General features: G+C 39.0%; 1 protein-coding gene and 1 long non-coding RNA gene across 2 annotated transcripts in view; one reads left to right on the forward strand and one right to left on the reverse strand.

Moving 5' to 3' along the window:
- The window catches only part of LOC309503405, a 311,403-nt gene that overhangs the window by 128,101 nt on the left and 171,065 nt on the right, over window positions 1-12,237 (forward strand). The window lies entirely within an intron of this gene.
- On the reverse strand, window positions 254-9,589 carry LOC309501024 (GTPase IMAP family member 7-like; the record flags this gene model as incomplete). Its single annotated transcript, XM_082172925.1, has 3 exons — window positions 9,485-9,589; window positions 8,505-8,580; window positions 254-1,443 (listed from the first exon to the last, which is right to left on the reverse strand). Exons 1-3 carry the CDS (start codon window positions 9,512-9,514, stop codon window positions 254-256), a joined length of 1,296 nt encoding a protein of 431 aa, XP_082029051.1. The 5' UTR covers window positions 9,515-9,589.

Genomic DNA, 12,237 nt, shown 5'->3' on the forward strand with positions numbered 1-12,237 from the left:
TCTCTTCTTCATGTTTCTCAATCAGTTCTTCTTTTTCTCTGTTCATTTTCTCCACTCTCTCCTCTATCAGGATCTTCATCTTGTTTTCTTTTGCTTCATGTTTAGAATTAAGATCTTCTTTCTCTCTTTCCATTCTCTCTCTCTCTTGTTTCAGTCTCTGATTAAATTCATCACAGACTCTCTGTTCTTTCTCTCTCCTTTTCTCATCCTCTTCTTCTCTTCTCATCTTTTCTTCTAGTTTCTCCCATTCCTCTCATTCTCTCTTCATCTCATGGATCTCTCTCTCTTTCTCTTTCATTTGTGTTTTATATTGTTCTTCTCTCTCATTAAACATGTTTTCTCTTATCTTTCTCTCTTTGTCGTGATTCTGTCTTTCATTCTCTATTATGTTCTTCACTCTGTTTATTTCTGTGTTGTATTTGGTCTGAAGGTTTTCTTTTTCTGTTTTTATTTTCTCTTTTTCTTGCCTCGTTTGCTCTATTTCATGTCTAAATGTCTCTCGTTCTTGTCTCATCTTGTCTCGTATCTCTCTTTCTTTCTCTTGTATTTGTGTTTTATATTGTTCTTCTCTTTCTATATATTCTTCTCTTTTCTTCCTCTCATTCTCTATTCCGTTCATCAGTCGTTCTGTTTCTGTGTCGTATTTGATCTGCAGTTGATCTTTTTCTCTTTTTATTTTCTCTTTTTCTTGCCTAATTTGATCAATTTCATTTGTAAGTGTCTCTCGTTCTTGTCTCATCTCTTCTTCTAGTTTGTCCACCAGTTCTTCTCTTTCTCTGACTCTGTCCATCAGGATCTTCATCTGTTGTTCTTGTTTTTCTCTCTCCATCTGTCTGAACATCTTACATGAGTAGAAACTCTCTCCGTTTGCTTTCACCATGTTGTCTATCTTCTCCAGTAGATCAGACACCTGTGTTCGGTCTCCAGTCTGATTATTATTGAACACATGATATCTGTTTCCACACGCTTCAATCAGGTTCATCAGAGGAGATCCAGGTTTTCCAAAACACTGTTCAATGGTTTTGTCCTTCAGATCATCTCCTCTGGTGAAGAGCACCATGGTGAAGATTAAAGATTTCTCCCCAAATGTCTCTTGGATGATCTTCACTGATGTTGCTTCTTCTCGAGTGAATCGTTGTCCTAAATTGAGCACAATGATGAACACATGCGGTCCAGGCAGGATCATGGAGATGCAGTGTCTGATTTCTCTCTGGATCTCTTCATTAGTGAGTTCAGTATCAAACAGTCCTGGAGTGTCGATCACAGTAACGTGTCGGCCGTTGATGTCAGATGATTCTCTCTGACTCTCTTTAGTCACTGACTCTTGAGATGTTTCTGCTGTAAATGCGTTTCTTCCTAAGATTGTGTTTGCTGTTGCACTTTTCCCAACTCCAGTTTTTCCCAGCAGCACAATTCTCAGTTCATCTGGGTTTTCACGTGAACCTGAAAATGTAAAAGATTAAAAAGCATTAAAAGCAAAACAAATCATACAGAAATGTAAGAAAACATCTTAATTTATTCAAGTGACAAGATCAACAGGGGAAATGGGGATCACTATTATAAATCACTATTTTAATGTCAAACAAGTTTATTGTTACAGTTATACCAATTAAAATTATAAAGTGTTGTGCCTCTTTCCTTTTCCATAACTGAAAGAGTTTACTAAGCTTTGGCACAACTTACCCCATACCTGTAGTAAGTTCACGAGTTCACACTTACATCAAATTAAACAGAGTGCATAGCAAACACTCCAGTGTTAAATTAACACTCCTGGGAGTTTATGAGTCCACACTCAAGAGTGTAAAGTGGTAAAATATGAGTGTGAAATTAACACTCAAGAGTGTTAAAGTTAATGAGCTAATTAACCCTCTGGAGTCTGAGCGGTTTTCTGGGCCCTGGAGGTGTTCTGACATGCTCTGACATTTGTGCTTTTTTCAGTTATTTATAAACATGTTAAAAGGTGTAAATTCACTCTATATAGCACAAACAGGGCTACCAAAATATGTGATCACCATGCATGTATATTTTTGAATTTTTAAGAGAATAATGTTTATGCGTGGTTATTGAAAAAAATTAAAATGAAAGTTGCTGAAAAAAGACCACAAAACTCATAATAAATATGTGTCAATAAGACATTTGACTAATGGATGTTGTCGCTTCAAGTTCTGGCTTCAAAATTATGTGAAAATAGTCTTGCTTTATCGTTCACATAAAACAATACATTGATTTAAATTGATGTAAAACAGGTTTTGCTTGGAAAGCCAATATGCGAGGGGGGCATGAACGAGGAGTGGTTTACACCTTAGAATACAATGTCCCACCCACTCTGCATAATTAGCCATTCATTCAGGTGTGACACTGACTGAGCCACAATGCAAGGACAAAAGATATATTTAGAAGAAGACTAATATTGACCATTTAAGATTTTGCTTACATCTATCTTGTAAATATGTTTTGCTATTTTATTAAAAAGGTTACAATTACAACAATAATTACAATTTCAACAATATTTCAAGTGTACTCTTTCTTTGTAAAAAAAAAAAAAAAAAAAAAAAAAAAAAAGATTATAGGCCTACATTTTATCTATGTATTCATTAGTTTGAATATAGCCAACATTGGAACAGCTAACATCTTAGTTGATGACTTTATTTTTGACAAAAATAGTATGTTATATAGAAATTGCTAAACAAAAGCTTATTTGATGTGGCAGTATATTCTACAGTAAAAACTGTACCCAAATCTAGTCAACAAAATGTTGTCTTTCATATTTCGCCTGACTGTAACGTTGTTTTTAGGAAATATTAGGGCATATAAATGTTAATTTGCAATTTAATACGTTGCTTATACAAATAGCCTACATTTTATTTCAACATATTTCAGTCGATTTTTACTCATCTCAGTATAGCAATACAGTTTGCTAAAACATCATCATTCACAAACGATTTAAATTTTAACTGTCTTTTTTGCGAGCTGTGGTAAACAGCGCGCATCTCTGCCGTTCATTCATTCATAAACAGAAACCCGATTCACGTGAGAAGGAAAAAAACTTACTACAGTATTCCTCAGCTCGCTCCTCGATATACCCGCACTTCTGAGGTACATTTTCCATTATTATTATTCCTCACAGCGCTGCGAGACGGTGTAAACAAGTAATGATCTGAATAAACTTGTGTTTTCTCGAGCTGATATGGGGGCGTTCACAGGTTTGCGTGGATTGCCTCAATCATTTGCGTTTGAATAGCGCGTGCTCTCCGGGGCGTGGTCACATTACATTTGAATGAGCTGTAATGAGCTCGACTGGAATCGCTCTCTTTTAATACAGATTTCACAAGATGAGAATATTTGTTTTTTATATAAATTACTTCATTTAAAAGAAGAGAATTCAAGCTTCATGCCTATGTGTCTGTATGCCTGTTTGACTGAGTATTCGCTGAGTTATTGTTCATTTTCGGACGCGTTTCAGAATGGACTTCACTGGCAGAGAGAAGGCAGAACTAGTATTTGTATTATTAACAAAAATAATCAACATTTAACAGAATCGATTGATGTATGAAACTCCTATGGAAAATCAAAGTCAACAGAGTATTTATGAGTTTCTTTTACACTGATAAAAAAAAGCGAGCTGGTATCACCGGCGATACCGCCGACCTCAGGGGGTTAAGTGATTAATTGAGTGATGACTGAGCATTATTGAAGACACCTGATGTTAACAAGCAGAATCACTGAAGGAGAAAATCTCAAATTGTAAGCCACCATTATGGTGATCAGTGTTTGCTTTAGTTGGACTCTTGGCCCTTATATTATTACCTTTAGATTTTGTTTGGCTGCTGTTAGTGAGTTGTACCCTGAGTAGTCCCCAAAAAGCAAAAAGAGCAACGGACAGCCGCCAGACTAAACACCCCCGAAAACGCAGAGATTTGGCGGGCTGGCGTTTTGAGAATAAGCCTGGTTGTTTGACCAGAAGGGCACGTGTTGCCTTAGACGGGAGCAGCTCACAGCGCCGGGCGGACAGGCCCTGCTAGCCCACGAACAGGGAGCAGTCGTACTTTGGAACAACCAGTAGGGAGGGCTCGCGGTGTCGGACTGGCGAGTCTCACCGGACGATTAATGAGGAGCAGTGTGATTTAAGCGTCTGACCAGGAGGGCCCGTGTTGCCTCTGACAGGAGCAGCTCACAGCACCGGGCGGAAAGGCCCTACTGGCTGACGAATGAGGAGCAGCAAGATTTGGAAACGCCGATTGGGAGGGCTCACGGCGCTTCTTGACCGGAGCAGCTCACGGCGTCAGACGGGCGAGCTCTGCCGACCGATGGGCGGGGAGCAGCGAGATTAAGGATTACGTTTTTTTTTTTTTTTTTTTTTTTTGCTGGACAGAAAGAGAAAACAGGAAAGAGGAGCATGAGTACTCAACCGGGAGATTTTCTCACTGCATCTGGTGTGAGAACAATGCTCGCTGGATGGAGAAAGAGGAAACCAATGCATGTTACTTCCGCTGGGAGACCAATGCTCGCTAGAGGGAGAAAGAAAACCCAGGTGGACAACCTGGAGGGGTTTTAATCGATGAAGCTTTGGTGTTTCTGGAACCAAAAGCATGTCACAGTTTTTTGGGGAATCATCTATGAATAGGGGTTCAAGAAGGGATTTAGCCTGAGAGCTTCTCCATTGAAGATATGCCAGAACGGACTGGTATGGTTGGATTGACTATGAGAGGTTGTCTGATGTCAGGGCGGGTGGGCTGGAATCGTTGCATCGTTGAAACCGTTTACAAGGTTTGTAAATTATTTATCTCTGGGTAGGGGGCGCCGTAAATGTAGGGGGCGCCTTACCGCTGTTGATATGGGAGATGAATGAGGAAACATCTCCTTACAGTCAGGATTGTGGTTCTGGGGGAAACTGCTTGGAGGACGGTGTCAAGCGATGCGTCGAGTAGGGGTTTTAACAAGTGAGTTACGGGAATATTAATTCTGAATAGTAAGGTACTGGAGAGAAGACATCACTGCTGCGGCAGTGGAGAAAATTTGCCAGAGAACGGAGCTCTTGTGGGAGCCGAGGTGACATTGCTGCGGCTTTGGGGAACTTTACAAAGAAACTTAGCTCCGCTGGAGAGGGTATGTAACACTGCTGCGCAGTGAAGGCAAGTTTAGACAGAAACTGAGATCCTTCAGGAGTGTGAGGGGATGGCAAGGTTAGCCAGAGAAACTTGACTCTTGTGGGAGGAGAATGGACTGCTGAAAGTGAAAAAGGTTAACCAGAGGAATGCCAGAGACGGAGCTCCTGTGGGAGATGAGGAGATGACACTCCCACATAGCAACATTGTTTCGGCCCAGATCCGGCCCACATCTGGCACTTGTGGAATGCGGATCTGGCCCACATGCAGCGTGGAATGATGGCACTTGAGTGGACCGCTCCTGTTTGCCAGATCTGGGCCACAAGCAGGCCATAGCAATGCCACATGTCAGCCAAGAGCAAAGAAATAAACCAGAACTGGACCTTATCTCAGCCACAAAAAATATGGAGTCATTTCAGCCTTAATAAGCCTGTTAACAAGCAGAATCACTGAAGGAAAGAAGAGAACAGAAAAAGAGACTATTAATTCTCAATAAAAACTTCTGTAGATGTCTGACAGAAATAAAGTCAGTCTGGTTAGTAATAAGTGAAGCTGGTAATGCTGTTTGTGGAGTTGTTTAATCCTCCTCTGCTGAGATCTTCACAGATTTAATGTCTTCTTTTCACTTCAGTTGATTTCATCTAAGACTGTGGCTGAAGTCAGTTGTAGTTCTTGTGTTTCTGCTCGTCTCTTTTTCTGTTCTCTTCCAAACTATTACTTTCAAATAAATAATCAACATCTTAACCTCTGTTAATTCTCAATAAGAATTTCTGAAGACGTCTGACAGAAATAAAGTCAGTCTGGTTACTAATAAGTGAAGCTGGTAATGCTGTTTGTGGAGTTGTTTAATCAGCTCTTGAGAGATTTGATGCATTTTATCTTCAGTTGATTTCATCCAAGGTTGTGGCTGGAAGTAGTTCTTGTGTTTCTCTTTCCTTCAGTGATTATGCTTGTTAACAGCAGGTGTTCATCAATAATGCACAATCATTATTCAATCACTTAATTATCTCACTACCTCCAACACTGATTAAGGCGAGACACTACAGGTGAATAGGGTAACATTTTAAAATAATAGATATCACCATGAAACTTCCTCAGTTCATTACTTACACAAGTTCATAAACAATTGTTTTTGATTTTTTTTATGTTTAATTATGCAAAGTAGGTATTATCTCATTAAATATGTGCAATTTTGCATATTTTTTCAGTAGATATATCTGAAAATATGATAAAGCCAGACGCAAAATTATTTTTTTCATTTTGATTACACACAAGATGAAAAAAGATGTTCAGAGGGATTTCAAGATATATGCTTTCATTACCTAGGAAATCAAAATATACTGTCCATAGCCTTAAAATATCGATTTTCAACATTTTTTTTTTAAATTAAAATGTCACATAAATCAGGCCAGGAATGATTTATTAACAAATCCCTCTGAACAGATCTTTAGAATAATGCTAAGTGTATAACTGGAAAGTTTGGTGTACATAGGTACTACATAGGCTGAGATGTTTCTACTGGAGAATGACAAAAAAACGCAAAAAAATAATTTTGAGAAAACGGCAGTTAAAGATTTAATAGTTCTAAATGAGATTTCGTCGTTAACTTTAAATCCCCCTTTGGACATTCACGATTGGTTACTGATAGAAAGGAAATGCCCATATTTGGTTTACATAGCGTTGTGCAGGAGACTCAGAGCTTTACAACGATCCCGGACATGACAGACTTCAGTGAACAGACGGAGCTCGGCATGTCGCGTTGGAATACTAACTTCCTGGTAAATTCGGGAGAAACTTACTGCCGCAAGTAAACAAAATGTAATAAAATAAACATCGTAATGTATATTTTCAGCGTTTTCCTTATAGCAGCTTGAAAGAATACATATTGAAGGAGTAAACTCTGCCAAAATCTCAAAACTGAAAAAAAAAAATCAATGTTTTTGCCTGCCGTGTCTCGCCTTAAGTGTTACATTAAACAGCCTGTAGTGTGCACACTAAGCAGTGTTCATTTCATCTGGGCAAACCCATGTGGGGCCTACATGGAAACTGGGTGTAAAACTGGCTGGGCCCCAGTTAGATAGCCCAGGTCAAACCCATTTGGGCCCCACATGGCTGTGCTGGCTGGGAAGGGACTGGCCGAGTCGAAACAGAGCCTATCCAGATGGATAGTCGATGCTATAGCGCTGGCCTATACCTCTAAGGGCTTGCAGTGCCCATTAGGTGTCAGAGCGCACTCCACGAGAGGTATGGCCTCGTCGTGGGCTTTGTCTAGTGGGATTGCCTTGCAAGATATCTGTATGGCGGCGGGCTGGGCCTCCCCGTCTACATTTATAAGGTTTTATAACCTAGAGGTTCCCGCTTTGCAGGCTAAGCTGCTTTCGGTCTAAAGAATCGGTACTATCTGCCCCGATGTTTTCGGCCCAGAATACTGAAACTGCTTGAGCAAATGCTCGCTGATTGATCACGCAGCTCTATGGGCAGTGTGTAAGACCCACTATATTCGTCAGTCCAGGCCGGAGGTCGCCCTGACTGTATGAAACATCATCAGTATAACTGCTCCTTATAGGATGTTATATTTTACAGGAATGATGCTATTCTAGCCACTCTTTCCTGGACTCTCTGTGAGTCCCTTATGATCATGTACTATATGAGCCCGGGCACTTGCCCTTGGGGCTTTGGTGCTGGATCTTAGCATGCACGGCGTTTTACACTGTGTTCCCCTAGCGTAAGACTTACGCAGTACGAGAGAACCTCTCGTAAGAGAACGTACTCGGTTACTAACGTAACCTCGGTTCTCTCTAGAGAGGGAACAAGTACTGCGTATCTTGCCGTGCCTGCACATGCTCTGGTTCGCTTCGGCGATAAAAAAACAGTTAGCTAGCCTCTCGAAGCTATATTTATAGCCCAAGGCCACGCCCGTTTCGGCGGGACGTGACGTATTGGGCGTGAAGCGTCCCCATTGGAGCTGACGTCATGATAGGGCCTTATCGATAGGTTGCTGCAGTTGCCGCAGGGCAGCCAATAGGCGCGCGAGCCTTCTCGCCTGTGTCTGCATGCTGCCGCAACGCGTTTTACATTATTTAAAAAATTTGGGAAATTTTTTGGCTTCAGTATCTCGCGGAAAAGAAATTTTCCCCTAGCGTAAGACTTACGCAGTACTCGTTCCCTCTCTAGAGAGAACCAAGGTTACGTTAGTAACCGAGTACGTTTTTATCATAATTTATGTAGGATTTTTTTCCTCAACACATTCTGCTGTTCTGTTTAATGTAACCAGTGGTTGTTTTTATGATGAGCGGTTTGAACTGAACCCAGCTGTCTCTCGTAGTTTTCTGATTGTTTTCTCCAGCTGTTAATATCTCAACCAGAAATGACTGACTGATATTACTGATATTTACTGACCTCTGCTGGACATGTTGATATTCTGTTCAACTTCAGTCTTTAGTGGATCATCTTCTCCAACTCCTGACGTCTGTCTCTTCATCATCCGGAGAGAGATAACACTGATTTTACTTCATCAGTAATAAGATTATTACTATACTACATGTACAATATTTAATATTGATGATATTATTATTATCCATAATTGGATATTTTAATATTATGTTGTTTAAAAATATGGTAACACTTTACAATAAGGTCTAAGTTGTTAACAATAGTTAATGTATTAACTAACATGAACTAACAATGAGCAATACATTTGTTACAGTATTTATTCATCTTTGTTAATGTTAGATAATAAAAATACAACTGTTCATTGTTTGTTCATATTAGTTCACAGTGCGTTAACTAATGTTAACAAATACAACATTCGATTTTAATAATGTATTAGTAAATGTTGAACTTAATATTAACTAAGATTAAAAAATGCTGTAGAAGTATTGTTCATTGTAATGTTAATGAAACCTTATTTTAAAGTGAAAATATGTTGTGTGGGAGCTGGTTTTACACACAAGAAAAAAACTAAATGATTGTTTTTCTGTTTAAAGCATACACTGATATTCTCAAAGATAGCTTATCTAATTTAACAACTGTCTTGATGACAACAACAAACCACTTGAGAAATTTGTAAAACAACAATAACATTATCTTTTAAATCGTAATTTTAATGCCTACCTTTACACTTCATAACAACCGATAACAATTGTTCCATTTGCACAAAAAATATATTGAAAGTTATTTTATGATTCTCAAGGCATGATCTGAGTTACACAGGTGTGTTTCATTTTTCTGAAAGTGAAACCAACAATTTCTGCAGCAGAAGCAGCTCATGGTTATTAATTACACTCATAATTACACTAAAATCTTCCTTTTGTGTCGTATATCATATTCACGTTATATTCTACACTCTGAAAAGAGTGTATTTAAAGTAAAGGTGTTACCTGCATGTCGATGTTTGTAATCCCCTTCATCAAAGCAGGAAGAAACCTGTGTGTGGGCGGGGTTTGTGACGAAACACTTTTCGTTGCCTGAGGAACATGAGGCTTGTTTGAGATGCGCCTTGCCTCGCCTGAAAAGTATGCGAGAGTAGGAGCGGCTGCAGTGAGAGGAGGAGTGAGAAAAGCATTTTTTTTACAGATGTGTTTTTATTTATTTTATTTTTTTATAAAAAATAAATTGCATAACCCAAAGAGATCGCACTGTCAGATAGTTTGGGAATATTCACACATAACATATACACATAAAACATGATATTAGAGTTTTAAAATCAAACATTTTAAAAAAGAACAATACATCACAGTTGTTTAAACCAATGAGCATTAAGCTGTGTCGTCAGCAAGACGTTTCCCATCATGCTTTTGATCAGCGCAGTCAGTGGAGAGCAACTGCGCTCGACTGCAGAATCCGACACGTCCGCCTTGCGCTCGCGAGAGATTTTTGACATACGTCAGCATGAAATCAGAGCAAGGCGGACCGCACTCGGACACATTTCTAACCGGTATGCATCTCGCGCTGATCACCGGTGATCGGTTCTGCGCAGATTTTGCTCATCTCAAACAAGCCTATTAAATACATAGACTCCCCATTGGCCGCTGGATCGTAAGTCAACGGCGCCGCCATACTGCTACTTCTTTTGCCTATTTTTACTATACGACTTATACTTTTATGGCGCTTCTCCACTACACAGTACCAGCTCGACTCAGCTCGACTCGACTCGACTCGCCTTTGTTTGGTTTTCCACTGTGTAAAAGTTGTACCTGTACCTGCTTCCAGGTACTTTTTTTCGTACCACCTCCGGCAAGGTTCTGAGCGAGCTGAGGCGATACTAAAATGTGACGTGAAAACACGGCAGACTGCTGATTGGTCAGAGAGAATCATCACTATTCACTGCGTCATCATTGCACGCGCCAGACGGAGTATCCTGAATAAAAAAACAGCAAAAACAAAAACATCCAAAAACAGCATACACTCGATTTCCTCCATTGTCCTGTGTGTGTGTGGGTAGCGGGTGTGTGTCGCGTAGAAGAAGTCACGGCAGTTTCCTGCGGCTTCGCTATGACGACCAGGTATATTGTGGAGGTACTATCTGCAATGGAAAATGGAGCGAAAAGCGAGCCGAGGCGAGTCGAGTCGAGCTGGTACTGGTAATGGAAAAGCGCCATTATATTATTTTACTATACACAACTCACTATTTTATTTACTATTTTTTATTTTACTGACTATATTATATTACAATTTATGCTATATACTGTATACTATTTTATTCAGTTATTATATTATATATCATGCTCACACTGTATACTCAATTGTATTTTAAGGCTAATAATAATAATATGCAATAGAATGTATATTGAACTATTAAATCTGACAATTATTACACTAACACACTACATCAATATTATGTTTATATTTCATTCAATTTATACTGTACTGTAGTAGTACTATTGTTTCCACCATATCATATAAATGTTATATGGTTGTAACATGTTTTACTGGATTCATAAGGACTATCTTATAATTAGGGGCCCAAGCTCTGATATTAATGTTGCCCACCAAAGGAAGCCATAGAATAAAGAATCGTATAAGCCCAATCCTTTTCTATAAGTTTTCATCCATTTGAATGGAAATAAATGCATTCATTTAATTTGTATGTACTGACAGTAAAAATCAGTGAAATGATAATTAAATGTACAGGGCCATGAAAACACACAGACTGAGAAACTGTTTCACTCTAAAAAGATATGTGTTAAAAAACAACACACATCATGTGTTGATGGTATTTTGACACATGTTGTGTAGATTTTTAACACACAATGTGTGTTAAAATGTAACTCTGGATAGAATAGCACTGGGTGGATATAGGTGTATTTTATATGGTATCCCATAAAAAGCTCTAAAATAAATAAAACAATACATTAATATATAAATAAATAAAATCTTAATTCATAAAAACTTAAAAGATTAAGTCAACGAGCGACGTCTCATGGTTCCATCACAGAGTCACAAGATCACTCTCCAGAAAATTCTCATTCACGGTTCCATGCTGGTGGAATGATCTCCCCTCCCTCATCCGGATACTCGTTTGTGCTAAAGTGGAAGTATATATCAAAGTATACTTAAGCACATTTTAAATATACTCTTGTATTTAAGTTTTGAAATGCAGAATTCACTCAGCATAAACTTCAAATGTATTTTGGTTACATTACAATTGCAATTATTTGAGCACACAACGCGCACACAATCTGCACACAATCTGCTTATTAAACACACAGGGACACACAGCAGCACACAAACATGCCAAATATTTAAAATAAAAGGATTACAATGTGAAAGATTATTATTGTGTACATAAAGATATGGTGAAATCCGACTTGTCCCGTAGATGGTCTGCTTGCGCTCTTTTACCTCGTGCACGAGTAGATCCGTTTCCTCTCTGGAGACGCGTTCGGTCTTTCCACTATCAAATTCCTTCATGTAAATAGCGAATCTGCCATGGCGTGAGCGCAACTGGCATTTAAAGGGAATGGGAGATGAGACTCCCATGGTTAAAAATTATTTATCCCAAAAAATATTTCCTTTTTTGCAACTCAAAACACATTTCCTGTAAACTTTTATCTATACTATTTTTATACTCAAACACTGTTCATTCGAGGGCGCTAGAGAGCAGCACATGGAGTAGGACGCGTTTTCACTT

Source organism: Leuciscus leuciscus, assembly GCF_965113295.1.
Source record: "Leuciscus leuciscus genome assembly, chromosome: 1".
NCBI classification, from domain to species: domain Eukaryota; kingdom Metazoa; phylum Chordata; class Actinopteri; order Cypriniformes; family Leuciscidae; genus Leuciscus; species Leuciscus leuciscus.